Source organism: Oncorhynchus kisutch, unplaced genomic scaffold (genome assembly GCF_002021735.2).
Source record: "Oncorhynchus kisutch isolate 150728-3 unplaced genomic scaffold, Okis_V2 Okis06b-Okis10b_hom, whole genome shotgun sequence".
Classification (NCBI taxonomy): Eukaryota; Metazoa; Chordata; class Actinopteri; order Salmoniformes; family Salmonidae; genus Oncorhynchus; species Oncorhynchus kisutch.
Window position 1 is genome coordinate 5061399 of NW_022261983.1, and position 23176 is coordinate 5084574.

General features: G+C 44.1%; 1 protein-coding gene across 2 annotated transcripts; it reads left to right on the top strand.

The window, feature by feature from the left end:
• The first annotated feature begins 612 nt into the window (after nt 1–612).
• Nucleotides 613–20474, top strand: LOC116352769 (centriolar coiled-coil protein of 110 kDa). Of its 2 annotated transcripts, XM_031813891.1 has the most exons (14): nt 613–811; nt 1944–2134; nt 5411–5539; nt 8349–9636; nt 9894–10015; nt 10530–10677; nt 11089–11198; nt 11430–11546; nt 11742–11843; nt 11964–12080; nt 14421–14491; nt 14672–14737; nt 15598–15657; nt 15819–20474. In XM_031813891.1, the coding sequence occupies exons 2-14, from the start codon at nt 1976–1978 to the stop codon at nt 15904–15906; spliced, it is 2577 nt and encodes an 858-aa protein (XP_031669751.1). In that variant the 5' UTR covers nt 613–811; nt 1944–1975; the 3' UTR covers nt 15907–20474. The 2 variants fall into 2 exon arrangements, with proteins under 2 accessions (XP_031669751.1, XP_031669752.1); XM_031813892.1 differs by lacking the exon at nt 613–811 and having other exon boundaries at nt 1606–2134.
• Nucleotides 20475–23176: the final 2702 nt, after the last annotated feature.

The window sequence follows — 23176 nt, forward strand, 5'->3', positions numbered from 1 at the left end:
TTATGATGACTGAATAATGATTTATTTCAGAAATTCTGACATAAATAAAGATGTAGTATATTTAATTCAACTGCTAATAATAGTAGGTACATTTCATATTCACAAATGCAAATGGTCTAATTCAAAAACCTAACTTTTTTCACTTTATAAATGAGTTTAAACAATATGGCACTACTTACATATTTTTTTTTTAAAGGCATTTAAAAACGTGTATTATTAATTAATATGATTTGTTTGTTTAGGATTCCTGGCAACGTAAATAGTTTGTTTGTATGCTTGTTGTCATGTGACTATTCCTCTTTTGTTTGGTGATATTTGTTAATTTAAAATATATTTTTTAATAAAATGCAAAAAATAAAATGATGATGTTCCATTTCCGTCCCAAATGCCTATTTATGATCTCCCCCTTTGGTGTCTATTGCAAAAAGGATATGACAGGATTTCCTATTTGGGCTCAATTTAGGCCTGGTGGCGCCATCATCATATTGCTTCTTATTAAAATCATATTACGCCTTTCAACATTGGAGGCTGAGGCTAGGGGAAATGAAGGTGCTGGGGTTAGAAATGGAACTGGGCCTAAATTATGTTGCTAGGAGGCGCTGTTGCGACCGGAAGAGGTCGATGTGATGAGGACCATTTGAGGCAAACCTGAAACAGAAAAGAGAAATTCACGATTCTGAAATTCTATAAGCAACAGAAACCATAAGACAAACGACGCCAGGAGATATTCATTTGTCTTCAACTTTGTATTTAGGGGAAGAAAAGAGATACACGGAGTCATTGGTTGTGGATGTCACGCTAGAAAATCAGGGTAAGAGGAGAGGGATGGGCACGGACAAAACCCGCTGTCAGTCAGCCACTGCTGGGCACAGCTGTAGAAGCATGGCTTGCTTCACGAGTCAAATACTATTACCATGCCGCAAAATGTATTGAGGATGCACTGTTTGCCAGCCAGACTATTCTGCTATAATGTATCAAAGTGTAGGCTAGATGCGCTTGACTGTAATTTGTATCATGCCATGTAACGTTAATGAGTGGACTATAACACCGTACAGTGCTACTGTGTCTTCCACTAGCCGTGGCTGTTATTTACCTACTCTGGGGAACCAATAATAAGACAGGATATTCACACACTGACCCAGGTGACTTTTCATTACATCTATTCATCCATGAAATAACCACATTATCAGGAAAATGGAACGGGTGTTGCGGTAATTATCTGACCATATTTATTCTGGTCGAGATATTGGGTCAGTGGGGTATTCAATCCGGCTGCTTAATTATTTGATAATGGGGATCTCATTCATTCTCAATCAATGTGGGTTAACTACAGGTTTAAATAAAATATTGTGTATGTGTGTGCTTGTGTGCGTGTGCACCTTCATTGTCTTTGCTGACAAGCATTCCCTTAAAAGCAATCACATTGATCAGAAACATGATTCTTCATCATGCCTCTCAGAATAGAATAGCATGAGTGGAATGTGATGATTGTGTGAGATATACAGTGACTAAAGACAGAGCCCTCCTTGTGTTTGTTTGTCTGGCTCTTCCAGTTGTTCATAGCTTGACAGCAGATAGTGCCTAACCTCAGGCCTTCATGGTTCACACACACTGCAGAGCTTCTTGTTGTGTAGACATTTAGCCTACAGGCTTGATCACCTGGCTCCAGTGTCTTGTCAAATACCCTCTGTCGTTGGCTACTGTACCGCTTCATGACTGTTCTTCTGACTGTGTCTCTGTCGTTGGCTACTGTACCGCTCCATGACTATTCTTCTGACTGTGTCTCTCTCGTTGGCTACTGTACCTCTTCATGATTGTTCTTCTGACTGTGTCTCTGTCGTTGGCTACTGTACTGCTTCATGACTATTCTTCTGACTGTGTCTCTCTCGTTGGCTACTGTACCTCTTCATGACTGTTCTTCTGACTGTCTCTGTTGTAAGCAGCCGTTTTGAGAGGCTGGAGCCCAAACAAGGACATGGAGAGTTACGAGGACTTCTGTCTGCGGAGCCTGGCCAGACTGCAGACGGAGAGCCAGGGGAAGAGCCAAGGCCAACAGACAGGTTGTGAGCCAACTGGTCCTGTGGAAGCTCTCTCCTTCATCCACTTCCATGGAAGGGCTGTGCTCTCCCCCTTGGTAAGGACATAGTCTGGGGGAAAGGGCAGAAGGTGCGGAGAGCTGTATAGATATAGATATAACATAAGGTCAGGGGTGGGAATGGAGTTGTATCAAAGTGAAATCAAAGTTGTATCAAAGTTTTAACATGTTCAAATGTGTTTTTCTGTTTGTGAATTCCAGGATATTACAGTGTCTTCTTTCCAATTCCTCCCCAGCATTGGATGTACTGTAGATGTATACCATGGCATTGTTGAAAACTCCTTTCTGACTGTCTTGAAAGGCATTCTAGAGCGTGCATTATCTCCCTATAACGAACAGTATATCAGCACGGTAGAATTCAATGCCTTCAGTTCTTACAAGCTCTTTGAAATTTAAATCATTATTGGCATTGTTGATTTCGATGTTCATAACATCAAGCTAGGACTGATGGTTTGGTTAGCTAAACTAGCAAGGCTGTTTGCTGGGTTACCAAAGCAACTACGGTAGCTGTCTAGTAAACTTGCTATCTACTTCAGTGAATGTTGAACCCATTTGGACCTGCAAATGAATACATTTCAAGCGGCAAATGTGTTATTTTATAGCCTTGGGATAAAAGGGATCATTATCAAGGTGCTATGCGTTCTAAGAACAATAATGTCACTCCTTGGAAGGTTAGTCCCACTCCGCTAGTGTGTCGTGGAACACACCTTCCACGTCGTTCGTTGTTTTCCATAGGACTCATGACCCTTGTTGATTATCCCTTAAGTACATTGTATATATTGTGGGCTAAATCCTAATCATAGATATTATCCATGCATGTCATTCCAACCTTCCGCATAAAAGGTGCACAAATGTTTGAGTTAAGTTAAGCATACTTATATCCAATTAGGATTCAGCCCAGTGAGCGTAGTTTGTTGTGATGGGGTTGACTTTGCTTTCTCCCATGACAACAACATGGTTCCCCAGGAGAGTTTGTGTATGTGTGGGTATTCTCCTGTCTGCGGTTTTGTAACTATCAAGTTGCATGGTAACCAAATGCAATGATCCTTTGGTTTATAATGTAGCATTGTGAGCAATGGGCATTGAGTGGACACACACCATTATGCCCACACACACACAACAAATATCTGGCTTAAACATTTTGTAATTCACATGTCTTAGAGAAAGAGTCACCATAAAAAACACGTCATTGTTTATTTAGTTAAATCCCAGAGTATTGAAGGGGCAATCAATGGTTCAAACCATATTCCCTGTCCCTGTTTTGGTCCAAATATGGGGATGGGGCTTGAGAAATGTACCCACTCTCAAATTCATAGACAGACAAGGCTGACCATCCATGATATAAAAAGTGTAGTTTTAACCATGTTTTGAGGCTATATAGTGTTTGTTTACATTTACTTTGTTTACAAGCTTATTTGTGGGGTTCTGATGGGGTGCTATAGTTGAACTAAACTCATAAGTTATATTCTTCAAGAAACAATAGGTACATAAAAATTAATTTAAGTCCAAAAATTGATGCAACTACAGATTGCCCTTTTAGTCATCGCTGGATATGACACACACATCTTACCAATAAAACTCAATATTAGCATCAGTCTGAATCAATGTATGACCACTTCATGAACTTAGTTTTATTGGAAAAAGTATCCCTCTTTGGCAGGGAGAGGAGAGCATCATTATGTCCCCTAAGAAATGTTACTTGTCCCCACCGGGGTGGGGGTGTTGTCTGATCCATGTTGTCTTACTGCTGCCTGATTAAGTTTACTGGGAGGAGCTGTTTGTGAGAGTGGGGATAGAGAGGGGTGTGTGTTTGTGCATGCCTTGTGGGTTTGTGTGTGTGCATCTGTGCGTACGTGTGCAGGAGATGAGGTGGAAACTGAGCTGCATTCCTCCTGCCAAATGTATGACCATAGAGACACATACTTCCCTCAGATTACACAGACCCACAAAGAATTTGAAAATAAATCAAATTTGGATAAACTCCCATATCTATTAGGTAAAATACATCACCGCAGCAAGATTTGTGACCTGTTGCCACAAGAAATGGGCAACCAGTGAAGAACAAACACCATTGTAAATACAACTCATATTTATGTTTATTTATTTTCACTTATGTACTTTAACTATTTGAACATCGTTATAACACTGTATATAGACATAATATAACATTTGAAATGTCTCTATTCCTTTGGAGCTTTTGTTGAGTGTAATGTTGACTGTTCATTTTTATTGTTTATTTAACTTAATTTGGCAATGTAAACATACGTTTCCCATGCCAATAAAGCCCATTGAATTGGAGAGAGAGAGAGAGAGATTTGAGAGCTGATTAGAGGGAAGGTCATTAGGCCTACTCTGGCTCTGTGCCACATTCCAGAACTTGACTGTTGTGTTCTAAGGAAGAAGTATCCTACACTCTTAGAAAAAAAGGGTTGCAAAAGGGTTCTTCAGCTGTCCCCATAGGAGACCTTTTTGGTTCCAGGTAGAATCCTTTTGGGTTATATGTAGAACCCTCTGTAGAAAGGGTTCTACATGGAACCCAAAATGTTCTTCAAATGGTTATCCTATAGTGTCACGCGGAGTGGAACGGGTGAACCCAAGAGCAGACTCAGACGAGGAGACTGGGATGAGGTAACCAAGGTATTTATTTGAACACACGGGGAACATGGGGTGCAGGCCAGGGGAAGCTCGGGTGGGTTGCAGGAAGCCAGGTGCGGCGGCTGAGGCTGGAGCGAGGGGAGTTGGGACTGGGTAAGCGGTTCCGGAGAGGAATCCAAGGATGCAGTGGAGTGGGGGGGGGGGGGGGGGGGGTCCAGGACAGAGTAGCAGGATTGACAAGACGCGGGACTGGAGACAGGGGCCAGAGTCAGAGCGTGCAGAACTGTAGCGGAGAGGAAAACGGTGGCAGGTAAGTGAAAGTGGCAGGCATGAATATTTGTAGAGGTCTTGATTATGGAATGGGTTGCAGCTGGTGGGGTTCTGGTCTGCCTCCAGCACACCTGTCTCCGACCACACAATCACACACACACACAGAGAGGAAGAGGTGGCAGGTTAGGGAGACACAGGCTGAGAAGTATAGGGCGTGGCAGGAGCAGATGTAACATATAGGGACAGTCGAAGAACCCTTTAAGGTTCTAGATAGAAAAAAATGTGCTAAGTGTAATATAAACATTGTCACATGGATTCCGAGAGACCCAGGCGAGAATGTGTGTTGGTACATGCGCGCCTATCTGTGTTTGTCTTTATCTGACTATGTATGTATTCTTGTTTGTGTGTGTGTCTCTCTGACTGTGTGTGTTTATTGTGATCCATCCTCAGCTGAGTGTGGAGCAGCGCAGCGAGATGTCCCAGTACAGACAGAGGGCTGCCCAGCTGGAGGTGGACAGACAGGCACTACGCAGCAGCAGCCTGCTGGCCAGGGTTCAGGACATCCTGGACAGTGCTCAGGTCAGTCTCAGACAACCATTTCCCAAAGACTCCAACCACCCAAGCCGTAGACCAAGGATCATCAACTAGATTAGCTGGATGGTTGTGGGAACAGATTTCCCATATTAAAATCACTTGGAGCTGATTTCCTTGTGTTTTTACAGTTTAAAAAAAATCTCCAACAATGAAAATTCAACAAACAATTTTTTTTGCTCAGAAATTTTGGGGGCCAAGTAAACCACCAGCTAGGGGAACCCTGCAATAGACTGTTCTCTCTGCTTCCGCATGGCAAGCGGTACTGGTGCATCAAGTCTGACACCAACAGGTTTCTGAACAACAAAATACACTATCTAACAAAATGGCTACACGGACTATCTGAGTTGACCTTTGTATTTTATTCTTATTTTTGCACTGACTATGCACACTCACAGGGCCCTACACACTCACAGGGCCCTACACACTCACAGGGCCCTACACACTCACAGGGCCCTACACACTCACAGGGCCCTACACTCTCACAGGGCCCTACACACTCACAGGGCCCTACACACTCACAGGGCCCTACACACTCACAGGGCCCTACACACTCACAGGGCCCTACACACTCACAGGGCCCTACACTCTCACAGGGCCCTACACTCTCACAGGGCCCTACACACTCACAGGGCCCTACACTCTCACAGGGCCCTACACTCTCACAGGGCCCTACACACTCACAGGGCCCTACACACTCACAGGGCCCTACACACTCACAGGGCCCTACACACTCACAGGGCCCTACACACTCACAGGGCCCTACACTCTCACAGGGCCCTACACACTCACAGGGCCCTACACACTCACAGGGCCCTACACACTCACAGGGCCCTACACACTCACAGGGCCCTACACACTCACAGGGCCCTACACTCTCACAGGGCCCTACACTCTCACAGGGCCCTACACTCTCACAGGGCCCTACACACTCACAGGGCCCTACACACTCACAGGGCCCTACACACTCACAGGGCCCTATACACTCACAGGGCCCTACACTCTCACAGGGCCCTACACTCTCACAGGGCCCTGCCCTACACACTCACAGGGCCCTACATACTCACAGGGCCCTACACACTCACAGGGCCCTACACACTCACAGGGCCCTACACACTCACAGGGCCCTACACACTCACAGGGCCCTACACACTCACAGGGCCCTACACACTCACAGGGCCCTACACACTCACAGGGCCCTACACACTCACAGGGCCCTAGACACTCACAGGGCCCTACACACTCACAGGGCCCTACACACTCACAGGGCCCTACACACTCACAGGGCCCTACACACTCACAGGGCCCATACACTCACAGGGCCCTACACACTCACAGGGTCCTACACACTCACAGGGCCCTACACACTACACACACTGATACTCCAACACACATACAAACACTCACTGATACTCCAACACACATACAAACACTCACTGATACTCCAACACACATACAAACACTCACTGATACTCCAACACACATACAAACACTCACTGATACTCCAACATACATACAAACACTCACTGATACTCCAACACACATACAAACACTCACTGATACTCCAACATACATACAAACACTCACTGATACTCCAACACACATACAAACACTCACTGATACTCCAACACACATACAAACACTCACTGATACTCCAACACACATACAAACACTCACTGATACTCCAACACACATACAAACACTCACTGATACTCCAATACACATACAAACACTCACTGATACTCCAACACACATACAAACACTCACTGATACTCCAACACACATACAAACACTCACTGATACTCCAACACACATACAAACACTCACTGATTTGCTCACACACACATAATATACACATACAGTACATTCGGAAAGTATTCAGACCTCTTGACTTTTTCCACATTTTGTTCCGTTACAGCTTTATTCTAAAATGGATTAAATTGATTTTCCCGACATCAATCTACACATAATACCCCATAATGACAAAGCAGAAATAGTTTTGGGGTAATGTTTGCAAATCACATTTACATAAGTATTCAGACCCTTTACTCAGTACTTTGTTGAAGCACCTTTGGCAGCGATTACAGCCTTGAGTCTTCTTGGGTAGTTATAAAGGGAGAAGGGTGCTTTTTATAAAGGGAGAAGGGTGCTTGTTATAAAGGGAAAAGGGTGCTTGTTATAAAGGGTGCTTGTTATAAAGGGAGAAGGGTGCTTTTTATAAAGGGAGAAGGGTGCTTGTTATAAAGGGTGCTTGTTATAAAGGGTGCTTGTTATAAAGGGAGAAGGGTGCTTGTTATAAAGGGTGCTTGTTGTAAAGAGAAAAGGGTGCTTGTTGTAAAGAGAAAAGGGTGCTTGTTATAAAGGGAAAAGGGTGCTTGTTATAAAGGGAGAAGGGTGCTTGTTATAAAGGGTGCTTGTTATAAAGGGTGCTTGTTATAAAGGGAAAAGGGTGCTTGTTATAAAGGGAAAGGGTGCTTGTTATAAAGGGAAAAGGGTGCTTGTTATAAAGGGAAAAGGGTGCTTGTTGTAAAGAGAAAAGGGTGCTTGTTATAAAGGGAAAAGGGTGCTTGTTATAAAGGGAAAAGGGTGCTTGTTATAAAGGGAAAAGGGTGCTTGTTATAAAGGGAAAAGGGTGCTTGTTATAAAGGGAAAGGGTGCTTGTTATAAAGGGAAAAGGGTGCTTGTTATAAAGGGAAAAGGGTGCTTGTTATAAAGGGAAAAGGGTGCTTTTTTGGACGCAGCCCATATCTGATTATTTGTGTTAATTCCCCTCTTCTCTCTGCCTCTCTTACTACAGGTGGACAAAGTACCAGAGATGGAGGGTAAAATGGATCTACCAACTCTGCCATATTGCCTTTCCCCAAAACCTGAGACAGTGATTGGCTACACCCTGGTGACAGACTCCCCTGGGCTACCCAGGGGCGGTGGTGTGGTTGGGCTACACATTACGGATCGGCCCACCACCCCTCCACCTGAGTCCCCCATAGTCCTGAATGGGTACAGGGAAGAGGAGAGAGAGAAGCAGGTAGAGGAGGAGAGGTGGGAGGTAGAGGAGGAGATGAGGAGGGGAGAGGAGGAGATAGGGGGCGGTCAGGATGTGAGTTTCCAGAGCCTTCTGAGGAGGTCGAGGGAGTATGTGGAGAGAGAGCAGGCCCAGAGGGGGTCAAAGGTCATCGGCAGGGTCACTTCCACCACCCCGTCTGCGGAGAGCCTCTCTGACAAGGAGAACGAGAGCCGCAGTCCTCTGGGAGAGATGAAACCTGAACAGGGGTACAGCCTGCGCCACAGTCCGCTAAATCCACCTCAGACCCAGGCCCACATCCAGCACCAGAGTCAGTATCCTGCCCAAGCGCAAGCCCAGTACCAGGCTGTGTGTGACCCGTATGACTCTCGGGTTAGCTGCCTCTCATCTGGCCTCCCCGACCCTTACACCCTCCTGCCCAGCCCTGAACCCAGCATGAGTCCCCGCCCCCACCACCGCCGACCACGTCCAGTGTCCACTGGTAACATCCTGATCTCCTTCCCCATTGGCTCGGCCGACCTCATCCCCAGAGGGCTAGTGGGGAGGCACCAGGAGAGCACTGTTGTCATGGCGACAGGGGTGATGAGGTCACCGGAACGGGGGTCAGGCGTCAGTGACGGTAGTAGTTGTCGTGGCAGCCAGTGTGGCACCAGCCCGGTCCAGGAGAAGAGCTGCAGCCCAGTCAGTACCTCCGGAACTGGTTCAGATGGGCATCATGACATCATCAGCTCCGGGTTTCGCCGGCGCTGCCACACCCTAGACAGCCAGCTCCACTCCTCCCATTCTGCCTCAGGACCTGGCATGGACCACAGCCAGGAGAGGCTCCCGCGCTTCATGGGGGGAGTGCCTCGTTTGGCCCCAAGCCGTAGGAGCCCCGCGGTCCCCCTGAATCAGTCCTATGAGGTGGAGAACCCCTCGGCAATGCTGCTAAGGCCCCACGTGAGACCCTTGACCCCTGACCTCTCTCCTTGCCAGATGAGGCTGGATCCTGAGGGGCCTCAGGGGCCCCATGATGGACGGATCACACCCAGCTCTTCCCTAGAGGAGCAGGACAGTAAGACAGGTGAGAGAGAGAGATCGTTGTAACGTAGTGTGTATGATATAAGAGAGTGTTATGAAGAAAACTCAGTCTGTACTGAGTACTCTGTGATTAATTTCTCTTGAATGTAAAGTCCACTACTTTTCGTGCAATCATTGAAAATAATTGTGTGTGTGTGTGCGTTCATGCATGTGTGTCTGTGTGTGGTATGTGCACTTGTATGTGTACGACCGGCCGTGCGTTTATGTGTCTTTTCTTTTTTTGTTGTGTGTGTGTTTCAGAGGAGACCCAGCGACGTGTGAGTGCTCTGGAGGAGATGCAGAGGCGTCTGGAGGAGGAGCATGCCCTGCAGATGTCTCTTCTCATGGCTGAACAGAAGAGAGAACAACAGCGCCTTTGTCAGGTCAGGACATGGAACCATAGCATGTTGACCCTGCTCAATGTATCAAAAGCCACATTTGTCACTATTCTTCCACAACTATCAGCATTCCTTTCTAGTTTGTGATATTATATACAGTATAGTGTTTGCAGACAGAATGTCACACAGATAATTTAACTTTAAAGCTACAGTCTGGGATTTGGGAAGCTGTTTCATGGATGTCATGGTCTGTCAGTCCTTGCATCTAGAGCTCTGTGTAGTATGAATTTGAGAGGGGTTACATGTCCCTAGCCCCACCCCTCAGCTGTATACCAAAACAAGTGTTTTTGAATCCCAGAATGTGGCTTTAAGGTCCATAAGTTTGAATATCTCAAAGTGTTTTGTTTGGCTGCTGTAGAGAAGTGACTGTTCAATCCTCACTACTACACATCCGTCACGGGACAACTCTCCTGTGTGTGTGTGTGTGTGTGTGTGTGTGTGTGTGTGTGTGTGTGTGTGTGTGTGTGTGTGTATGTGTGTTTCTCTGTGTCTTTATTAGGAGCTGGATGAGAAGGGGAAGAGGCTGAGAGAGCAGGGGTGTGGCCGGCTCCTGAATGGGGATGGTGGACTCAGCCCTTCCTGTCCTGGCCTTAGCCCCACCCTGAGTGCTACTGATAGGTCACCTAGACACAGTGTACACAGCATGGGTAGGTGGACAGTGGCATGGAAGAATAACTCACACACACAAACCATTACCTAGGTAGATGTCATTGGGTTGAAGCATGGGGAAATATAACTATTTTTTCTATTACTATTTGAAATAGGGAGGTGCTTTACAAAACCCTTAGGGTGTTTGTTTTTTACCTCTCCTCAACTTGTACATTTCTTTTGTCTTTTAATTCTCATCTTCATAATGTATTTGATTTTTTATGTGCAAATTCATCGATAAAATACAGACCTAACTGTTGACACAATAAATGTATATACTACAACAATGGTTCCCCTGTAGGTCTTAGAAATGTAAAGCCATCTTGGTAACGTGAGTTGTTTATTGCCTATTTACCAGTTTCTGTGTGAATGTAATGTGTAAAAGGTTTCTTTCCCCTCTCTCTCTCCAGGTTTCTCCTCTCCACTGAGCTCTAGTGCTCCCTCTCCCTCCATGCAGCCTCCTGTCTACCTGTGGGGGCCCACCTGGGGGGCCAGCAAGCCCCGAGGAAGGCTCAGTCAGGTGCTTGTGTGTTTGTGTGCATGCGTGTGCTTCTACATACAGTATATGTGTGTGGTTTCCAACTGTTGGTGCTACCTCTTGTGTCTCCATTTCCAGAATCATGTTCGATGTATATGTGTGTTTCATTGTATTATATTAAATATATTGTATGATAAAACAATCTTCTCTTGACTGAGTGTAAGTTGATTTCCATGTGTCTAGTCCTGTACTATGCTACTGGTCCTCACTCAGGTTGTGACAGTTGAACAGCAGAGGGCGCTGTGTCGTCTGGGAGCCATCAGTTGTGGGTTCCTCACCCGCAGACTGCTCCAGACAGAGAAGGTGAAACAGCTGCGACAGACCATTCAGGTGAGAGCACTCTTATATCTGCACACAGAAACACACACGTATACACAGTGTAGATGTATATACTACTATACAGTGTAGGTATGTAGGGGAATAGAAACTGAATCATAATGGAACTGAAACACAGTCATATTGGACTTTGACTGATTTAAAGACGATCACCTTTATTAATTAATCATTTCAATGGTATGGTTTTAGGACACACAAGAGTTCATCTGCTCGTTCCAGACTGAAGCTCCACAGAAGAGAGGATCCATCTCAGCACAGGACCTGTCTCTGCAGGAGAGAGTCAGGGCACAGGTAACACTCAGAGGGAGAGAGAGACAAACACACACACACACACACACACACACACACACAGAAAGTGGAACCGGATGACTACGAGTATTGATTATATTGTATGTGTGTCCCCTCCTTCAGTTGCGTGCGGCTCGATATGACATCCATGACATCTTCTTTGAGATGCCCCTGGAGGAGAGGCTGGCTCTGCTGCAGCTGGACAGAGAGGTCCGCACAGAGAAGAAGCTACGAGAAATGGTAACCTGACTGGACATTTCACCTTTCAATCACAGACTTGGACCAACCACAACACACTGAGCGGGACTTTTAACTGTCAGTCACACAAATAGGCCAATCATAACAGAAGGACTTAACTTTGTCACTCTCCGTATTCGTATACTGTATATTTGACTGTGACTAGCTATCTTAAGATGAAGGCACTAACTGTAAGTCACTCTGGATAAGAGCATCTGCTAAATGACGAAAATGTCAAATGTAAATGCTTTACATACAGATCTCATAAATGTTTTTAAATTTGGATGTCACAAATGTATCACTGGTACAGTTCTTTATAAAAAAAATAATATTTGTTACATTTGGTTGTGTATAATCTAGCAGTATTCATTATCTGAGAGTAAGGCAGATATTCTTTTATTTAACCAGGCAAGTAATTTAAGAACAAATTCTTATTTACAATGACGGCCTAGGAACAGCGGGTTAACTGCCTTGTTCAGGGGCAGAACGACAGATTTTACCTTGTCAGCTCAGGGATTCGATCTAGCAACCTTTCGGTTACTAGTCCAACGCTCTAACCACTAGGCTACCTGCCTCTAACCACTAGGCTACGTGCCTTTATAACCACTAGGCTACCTGCCTCTAACCACTAGGCTACATGTCTCTAACCACTAGGCTACATGTCTCTAACCACTAGGCTACATGTCTCTAACCACTAGACTACCTGTCTCTAACCACTAGGCTACATGTCTCTAACCACTAGGTTACCTGTCTCTAACCACTAGGCTACCTGTCTCTAACCACTAGGCTACCTGTCTCTAACCACTAGGCTACCTGTCTCTAACCACTAGGCTACCTGTCTCTAACCACTAGGCTACCTGTCTCTAACCACTAGGCTACCTGTCTCTAACCACTAGGCTACCTGTCTCTAACCACTAGGCTACCTGTCTCTAACCAATAGGCTACCTGTCTCTAACCACTAGGCTACCTGTCTCTAACCACTAGGCTACCTGTCTCTAACCACTAGGCTACCTGCCACCCCAAATAGTGTTTTGAAAAAAACCCACATTATTATTTGTCTCTGAAATGAAACCATCCAGTGAGATTTCAAACAAATAACACGTCTGTCATTAAATGCCATGATTAGATAGCGAAGAAACACACCAATCTCTTTCATAATTTCTTTAAACAATAAACATTTCTCAAAATCTTAAAATGAAAACGTCCGATTTTATCAATCGTTCATTTGAATGATTTCATCATTAATTTCATCAAAAGTAGAGATTAGTTAAACTTTTGATGGATAAAAACATACGCAAAAGACGCTCCTTCCTCTCTGTTGTCCGTCAACATATGAGCTGCATGGAAAAACCTTGATTCATCTGTAACACAATCTCTGTCTGACCCTGGCCTAATACTTACTGTCCCTGGCCTAATACTTACTGACCCTGGCCTAATACATACTGACCCTGGCCTAATACATACTGACCCTGGCCTAATACATACTGACCCTGGCCTAATACTTACTGACCCTGGCCTAATACTTACTGACCCTGGCCTAATACTTACTGACCCTGGTCTAATACATACTGACCCTGGCCTAATACTTACTGACCCTGGCCTAATACTTACTGACCATGGCCTAATACTTACTGACCCTGGCCTAATACTTACTGACCCTGGCCTAATACATACCGACCCTAGCCTAAAACAAACTGACCCTGGCCTAATACTTACTTACCCTGGCCTAATACTTACTTACCCTGGCCTAATACTTACTGACCCTGGCCTAATACGTACTGACCCTGGCCTAAAACATATTGACCCTGGCTAAAAACATGTTTACTCTGGCCTAAAACATACTGACCCTGGCCTAAAACATACTGACCCTGGCCTAAAACATACTGAACCTGGCCTAAAACATACTGACCCTGGCTAAACACATACTAACCCTGGCCTAAAACATACTAACCCTGGCTAAAAACATACTAACCCTGGCTAAAAACATGTTATTACCCTGGCCTAAAACTTACTGACCCTGGCCTAATACTTACTGACCCTGGCCTAATACATACTGACCCTGGCCTAAAACATACTGACCCTGGCCTAAAACATACTGACCCTGGCCTAAAACATACTAACCCTGGCTAAAAACTTACTGACCCTGGCCTAAAACATACTGACCCTGGCCTAAAACTTACTGACCCTGGCCTAAAACATACTGACCCTGGCCTAAAACTTACTGACCCTGACCTAAAACATACAGACCCTGGCCTAAAACATACTGTTGATGATTCTGATGTGTAACTGTATCTGACAATCTGCTGGCTGTGTGTGTGTGTGTCTGTTGTGTGTGGTCGATAGGAGAAAGCCAGGAGTCCTAATGACAGAGTGCTGTCTGCTGCCACACAGAGGTCACTGGACAGGAAGAAGAGGTGAGGGGGTTGAGTCCTGTGGGACTGGTTAGATGATGGATCTGTAATCAAACCAGATGCCTTATTCAGATTTGTACCAGGAGATCAGACTATGATAACATATCACAAATATATTTATTTGGCTGACATTATTGAGATAAAAGCATAATTATTCTGATGTGTATGGTTCTGTTCTCTCAGGGTGGGTGAGTCTCCAGGACAAGCCAGGAAAGTACAGAAGAAGCCAAAGAGCCCTCCCACTAACAGGTACAGAACAGTGCTGCCCCCTACTGACTGCACATACGTGTCTCTTACTGTCTCCTATACTTCACGTCTCTTATTGTCTCCTATACTTCACATCTCTTACTGTCTCCTATACTTCACATCTCTTACTGTCTCCTATACTTCACATCTCTTACTGTCTCCTATACTTCACATCTCTTACTGTCTCCTATACTTCACATCTCTTACTGTCTCCTATACTTCACATCTCTTACTGTCTCCTATACTTCACATCTCTTACTGTCTCCTATACTTCACATCTCTTACTGTCTCCTATACTTCACATCTCTTACTGTCTCCTATACTTCACATCTCTTACTGTCTCCTATACTTCACATCTCTTACTGTCTCCTATACTTCACATCTCTTACTGTCTCCTATACTTCACATCTCTTACTGTCTCCTATACTTCACATCTCTTACTGTCTCCTATACTTCACATCTCTTACTGTCTCCTATACTTCACATCTCTTACTGTCTCCTATACTTCACATCTCTTACTGTCTCCTATACTTCACATCTCTTACTGTCTCCTATACTTCACATCTCTTACTGTCTCCTATACTTCACATCTCTTACTGTCTCCTATACTTCACATCTCTTACTGTCTCCTATACTTCACATCTCTTACTGTCTCCTATACTTCACATCTCTTACTGTCTCCTATACTTCACATCTCTTACTGTCTCCTATACTTCACATCTCTTACTTTCTTTCTATATAAAAAAAAAACTACATATGAAACAGTTCTCCTCCAGATAGGGGAAAGTGTTTTCGGTGTCAGTACAGGTCAGTGGTACACTATCTATCTGCCCTTTCTGTATTTCTCACCTCATCACTCTCAGGATCCTGAAGACAAGTCAGGGTCAGAATGCCTCTGTCCCAGGTCAGCTAAACCGACAGGGGTGAGTACAGTCTCCAACATTTCTCTACTTCTCCCCCTCCCTTTATTTCTCTGCCCTTCTTCTTTAATTCCTTAATGCATACAAAATAAAAAAAGACAACTATAATTTACAATGAATAAAAATCACCCCATCTCTCCCCTCTCTCTGTCTGTCAATCTAAGTCTGTCTGTCAGGAGCTGGTACAGAAATACCCCGGAGGACAGAGTGAGGCGCTCAGACAGCCTGAAGAAGCATAACTCCCTGGGCTAACTGATTCCTCCCTCAGTCCCTCTATGACCCCTCACTCCCTGACCCTTGACCTCTGAGCCTTCTATCGGCCCCATGTTCCACTATGGTTCGACCACCACCAATGCTACTAGTCTCTCTAACCTCCCTCTGACCTCCCTCTAACCTCCCTCTGCCCTCCCTCTAACCTCCCTCTGAAGGTTCAGTCCAGTGCTCTCTGCCCAGCGAACACCCTACCAAATGTATTGTTACTATAGTTACATAGATTTTCTACTATTACAAACTTATAAACAGTTCATGTATCCCTTGGGTGTGAATGCTGCTGTGCACTCTTGTGCCAAGATAATTCATGCATTAATGCTGCTAGATAGGTATATTTGCTGCTTAACTTGCAAAGACTTTGTAGCTAGAGGCCTTCAGTAGTGGATATGTAGTAGGGAGAAGGACTCATAAAGAAGCATTACAAAAGTAAAGGAAGTCGATTCCATTAGTTAGAGGCCTTCTGTAGTGGATATGTAGTAGGGAGAAGGACTCATAAAGAAGTATTACAAAAGTAAAGGAAGTCGATTCCATTAGTTAGAGGCCTTCTGTAGTGGATATGTAGTAGGGAGAAGGACTCATAAAGAAGCATTAGTTAGAGGCCTTCTGTAGTGGATATGTAGTAGGGAGAAGGACTCATAAAGAAGCATTAGTTAGAGGCCTTCTGTAGTGGATATGTAGTAGGGAGAAGGACTCATAAAGAAGCATTAGTTAGAGGCCTTCTGTAGTGGATATGTAGTAGGGAGAAGGACTCATAAAGAAGCATTACAAAAGTAAAGGAAGTAGATTCCATTAGTTAGAGGCCTTCTGTAGTGGATATGTAGTAGGGAGAAGGACTCATAAAGAAGTATTACAAAAGTAAAGGAAGTAGATTCCATTAGTTAGAGGCCTTCAGTAGTGGATATGTAGTAGGGAGAAGGACTCATAAAGAAGCATTACAAAAGTAAAGGAAGTAGATTCCATTAGTTAGAGGCCTTCAGTAGCGGATATGTAGTAGGGAGAAGGACTCATAAAGAAGCATTACAAAAGTAAAGGAAGTAGATTCCATTAGTTAGAGGCCTTCAGTAGTGGATATGTAGTAGGGAGAAGGACTCATAAAGAAGCATTACAAAAGTAAAGGAAGTAGATTCCATTAGTTAGAGGCCTTCAGTAGTGGATATGTAGTAGGGAGAAGGACTCATAAAGAAGCATTACAAAAGTAAAGGAAGTAGATTCCATTAGTTAGAGGTCTGGATTGTCTTCTGACAGGTGGCGGCATTCCTCCTCTCATTTTTTTATGTAAAAAAAATGTCATCTTTATTTAACCAGGCAAGTTAGAACAAATCCTTATTTACAACGACGGCCTACCCCGGCCAAACCCGGACGACGCTGGCCAAGTTAGAACAAATCCTTATTTACAACGACGGCCTACCCCGGCCAAACCAGGACGAAGCTGGCCAAGTTAGAACAAATCCTTATTTACAACGACGGCCTACCCCGGCCAAACCCGGACGACGCTGGCCAAGTTAGAACAAATCCTTATTTACAACGACGGCCTACCCCGGCCAAACCCGGACGACGCTGGCCAAGTTAGAACAAATCCTTATTTACAACGACGGCCTACCACGGCCAAACCCGGACGAGGCTGGGGCAATTGTGAGCCGCCCTTTGGGACTCCCAATCACGGCCGGTTGTAATAACCTCAACATAGTCGTCAACATAGCCGTGGCGTTATCTGACGTAAGACAATGAGAGGTTTGTGAACTGTTAAACACACTGGCGGCCTTTCCAGACACAGAAACACCTCAGAAATAGAGATCATTGTGTGATTACCTAGCTTTAACCCTTGCTATAGTAGCCATCTCCCTCTGCTGGTAGTCACAGATAGTTGCCATGTAAAAAAAGGTATTTTAAACAGAGAGTATTTATTTCATATATCGTTTTTGTTAAAGGGCCCTGTCCCTATAATACATGGTGCTGAACTCTCAGCTCTGTGTGAAGTCTGGAACATTTCAAATTGGTTTGTGTGTGATGTGTGCAATTTGAAAATATCAATGTGTTTTGCTGCAAAACGTCACAGCCAAATGAAAGAAAATGTACAGTTGAATGTACTATTGTCTTATTTTACACTGTACCAAGAGAAACATGCTTTGGTTCTAGATGGTTTGTTTATCCGGCATGTTTGAGCTGTAGCTGAGAGACAAACCTATGTCTCTGGAGAGTATTTAGAATATCCCATACAGAAATGGAGCTGCGTTTCACAAACAAACATGACTGAGATACCTGGAATATCTGAAATCTGACAGTGTCTATGAGAGGATTTACAGAGAAAACATTGAAAATGAAGACCAATGTAACTCACCAGTGTGCAGTAACTATAACATCCTTTTCTCAAAGCAGTCTTCTTGTAGCCTGGCTGATGCACAGTCCCACGTGGTACAAAGTGAGAGGAGAGCTTGTGGTACTTACAAGAGCATTAGCCAGGGAAGTCTTCTTTCCCCACCTAGGGGCTGATGTATCCCACCTAGGGGCTGATGTATCCGACCAAGGGGTTGATGTACCCCACCTAGGGGTTGATGTACCCCACCTAGGGGCTGATGTATCCCACCTAGGGGCTGATGTATCCCACCTAGGGGCTGATGTATCCCACCTAGAGGCTGATGTACCCCACCTAGGGGCTGCTGATGTATCCCACCTAGAGGCTGATGTATCCCTCCTAGGGGCTGATGTACCCCACCTAGGGGCTGATGTACCCCACCTAGGGGCTGCTGATGTATCCCACCTAGGGGCTGATGTACCCTACCTAGGGGCTGCTGATGTATCCCACCTAGGGGCTGATGTACCCCACCTAGGGGCTGATGTACCCCACCTAGGGGCTGATGTATCCCACCTAGGGGCGGATGTATCTGACCTAGGGGCTGATGTACCCCACCTAGGGGCTGATGTATCCGACCTAGGGGCTGATGTACCCCACCTAGGGGCTGATGTACCCCACCTAGGGGCTGATGTATCCCACCTAGGGGCTGATGTACCCCACCTAGGGGCTGATGCACCCCTCCTAGGAGCTGATGTACCCCACCTAGGGGCTGATGTACCCCTCCTAGGAGCTGATGTACCCCACCTAGGGGCTGATGTACCCCACCTAGGGGCTGATGTATCACACCTAGGGGCTGATGTACCCCACCTAGGGGCTGATGTATCCCACCTAGGGGCTGATGTACCCCACCTAGAGGCTGATGTATCCCACCTAGGGGCTGATGTATCCCACCTAGGGGCTGATGTATCCCACCTAGGGGCTGATGTATCCCACCTAGAGGCTGATGTATCCCACCTAGGGGCTGATGTACCCCACCTAGGGGCTGATGTATCCCACCTAGAGGCTGATGTATCCCACCTAGGAGCTGATGTACCCCACCTAGGGGCTGATGTATCCCACCTAGGGGCTGATGTACCCCACCTAGGGGCTGATGTACCCCACCTAGGGGCTGATGCACCCCACCTAGGGGCTGATGTATCTGACCTAGGGCAATCCTGGGTGGGATACAGCATACACTAAGGTGTCATTATGTGAAAGAGTTGGATACTGACCCTGAGTCAGTTGCTAGGGGGATTTGTATATTAATAACTGGCGTAACTATGTATCTGCTAAAGCAGCACTACACCACCATACATGGCCTTTTGTAGCATTGACAGATTTCTGGTGTTGTTTTTGACTGGCTTTGATTAATTTAATTAGCAATTTGTGTATTGAATACAAAACATTTTGTAATTTTGTCCTGTTTACAGCCTGTGCTTGATGTATTTATTTCCAAATTACCAATGATATTACCAATGATACTCTTCCTAATCGCACCAACTGTTGTCACCTTCTCACCAAGCTGCTTGGCGATGGTCTTGTAGCCCATTCCAGCCTTGTGTAGGTCTACAATCTTGTCCCGGACATCCTTGGAGAGCTCTCTGGTCTTGGCCATGGTGGAGAGTTTGGAATCTGATTGATTGATTGCTTCTGTGGACAGGTGTCTTTTATACAGGTAACAAAATGAGATTATGAGCACTCCAAATCTCAGCTTGTTACCTGTGTAAAAGACACCTGGGAGCCAGAAATCTTTCTGATTGAGAGGGGTCAAATACTTATTTCCCTCATTAAAATGCAAATCAATTTTTTGACCTGCGTTTTTCTGGATGTTGTTGTTGTTATTGTGTCTCTCACTGTTCAAATAAACCTCCATTAAAATTATAGACGGATCATTTCTTTGTCAGTGGGCAAACGTACAAAATCAGCAGGGATCAAATACTTTCCCCCCTTGCTGTATATACCACAATGGTCTCTTCCCTTTACCTGGGACGAGCAAGCTGTCAGGGGTCTTGAGTGACTGGCTCATGGATTCTTGTAGTTCACACTCCAGCTCCTCCACAATGTGTTTCTGATTTAGGACAGAAAGGTTTTAGGTAACACATTATTTTATGGAAACAACATTAGATCCATTCAATAGAGCAGACGAAAGGTCAAAAGCTTATGAGGTAACGTAATGTAATCATGTTTGAATGTATCAATTGTATTTTTTATAATATCTGTATCGAATATTGATGTATGCAGGCTGATTTAATATTCTATGATTCTATTCTATTCATGTGTGCCTTGGTCCCACAAACAATTTTACAAACATAAGATGAGTTATCCATGATGTTTTGTTTTACACACATATATGTCCACAACACAAGCCCGTGCGGGGGAGGGAGGGAGGTGGGGAGACAAAGGTGGTGTGGGAGGGAGGAGGAATAGGAATGGGTCACATCTACTGAGAAGGGGAGATGGGACAGACAGGACAAATAATTCTTGTTTTATGTTTTCTCTCGTATTTTTTGCTTCTTTATACAGTTGAAGTCGGTAGTTAACATTACACCTTAGCCAAATACAGTGGGGCAAAAAAGTATTTAGTCAGCCACCAATTGTGCAAGTTCTCCCACTTAAAAAGATGAGAGAGGCCTGTAATTTTCATCATAGGTACACTTTAACTATGACAGACAAAATGAGAAAAAAAATCCTGAAAATCACATTGTAGGATTTTTAATGAATTTATTTGCAAATTATGGTGGAAAATAAGTATTTGGTCACCTACAAACAAGCAAGATTTCTGGCTCTCACAGACCTGTAACTTCTTCTTTAAGAGGATCCTCTGTCCTCCACTCGTTTCCTGTATTAATGGTAACTGTTTGAACTTGTTATCAGTGTAAAAGTCACCTGTCCACAACCTCAAACAGTCACACTCCAAACTCCACTATGGCCAAGACCAAAGAGCTGTCAAAGGACACCAGAAACAAAATACATGGCCCCACTTTAGCAGCATTCTTTTGAATGAGCGAGACCTAGATTATCTATTGGTCGATGTGAGAAAACATGAAATGGAAACCAAAGTAACCTATCAGCTTCAGGTACACTGTGTGGACCTCAAGCCTTTTCTGAACCAGCTCAGCCAACACTAACCACAAGGTCAACCATCTGAAAACCATGACTTGAATTCATATAAACCTGTTTTTAAAAGCAGTAGGTTCCAGCAACATTATACATATGGCCTCCTGTAGGTTGATTTTGTAGTTGTGTGGTGTTGCTGCTTTCTCTTTGAAATGTGAGTGTTATTACATACAAAAAAGGCTTTGTTTTGTGCATTTGTAACATGGTTGTCACGCCCTGGCGAAGTATTTTGTGTTTATCTTCATTTATTTGGTCAGGCCAAATAATGTTTTACGTTTGTTTATTAAACATGGATCGAAATCTACACGCTGCATTTTGGTCCGACTCTCCTTCACCACAAGAGAACCGTTACAATGGTTGACAAAGCCCTTGGCACTATTTTCCATGCTCATTGGCTGATGAGGTTCATCAATATCAGGTGTGATGAGACCTGGGTGTGGCCGCCCAGAGGAAGGAGCAGATGAGGAAATAGAGCTACTGGTTTTGATTTGACATCTAAGTTTGACCCAGTTTTTGAAGAATAATTTATAGTTTGATGCCCAGTTTCCCCCTGACTTTCTCCTGTACTTTCTAGTTGTAAGTATATACTGTCCTGTTGATGATGAACGTTGGGTGATGTTTGTCCATCTGGTTCATTAATCTACATGTTGAGTGGGCCTTGTCTTTTTCTAACTCTAAAGAACAGAGAAAATAGATACTGTACTGTTACCTGGTGATGGGTTGCTCATTTCCACATTTGTCAGCTCAACCTGGATTGTTAGAGCCTGTGTATAATGGTAGGCAGAGCTCCTTATGCTCCTGTTTAAACCTGGGGTGGTGTAGTATGGCCGTGTTACACCCTGATAATATACATTTAGCATGATGTATTTATTGTAATAAGACCCATGATATTTGGAATTTGAAGATGAATTCTAATCATGTTGAACATTGGTATTGATCATATAGTAGTTATTTTGTGAGTACAATTATTAACGCCCCTCACCCTAAACACCACACCATGTTGTTTCATGTGAAGGGAATCGCCACACCATAACTATTTATAGTCATTATTTATTGAGAAATGAACCCATAACAGGACATGATTTTCAAACATCCTCTTTCCCCCACAATGGACATAACAATAATCAACCAATTACAAAATGACTAAATGTAACTATTAGGTTATAACAACATCACATTGACACATTTGAGTTAAATGGTCAATTGGAAAGAAACACATCCAGCTATTATTTCTGCATAAAAGCATGTATAAATGGATTAATCAATAAGCATAAACAAAACCTCATCAATCCTTTGAATTAATGAAAAATAATGTACATACTTCCCATCAAAATACATAAGAATACACACTGAATACACACTGAATACACACTGAATACACACTGAGAATACACACTATGAGAATACACACTATGAGAATACACACTATGAGAATACACACTGAATACACACTGAGAATACACACTATGAGAATACACACTATGAGAATACACACTATGAGAATACACACTATGAGAATACACACTATGAGAATACACACTGAATACACACTGAGAATACACACTATGAGAATACACACTATGAGAATACACACTATGAGAATACACACTATGAGAATACACACTATGAGAATACACACTGAATACACACTGAGAATACACACTATGAGAATACACACTATGAGAATACACACTATGAGAATACACACTGAATACACACTGAATACACACTGAGAATACACACTATGAGAATACACACTATGAGAATACACACTATGAGAATACACACTATGAGAATACACAC

Excerpts from the sequence above, each read along its gene's own strand:
- LOC116352769 (XM_031813891.1), top strand. The coding sequence starts at position 1,976 with ATGGAGAGTTACGAGGACTTCTGTCTGCGGAGCCTGGCCAGACTGCAG. Across the intron at positions 14,492-14,671 it reads TCACTGGACAGGAAGAAGAG|GGTGGGTGAGTCTCCAGGAC; the intron begins GTGAGGGGGTTG and ends CTGTTCTCTCAG. Across the intron at positions 14,738-15,597 it reads AAGAGCCCTCCCACTAACAG|GATCCTGAAGACAAGTCAGG; the intron begins GTACAGAACAGT and ends CATCACTCTCAG.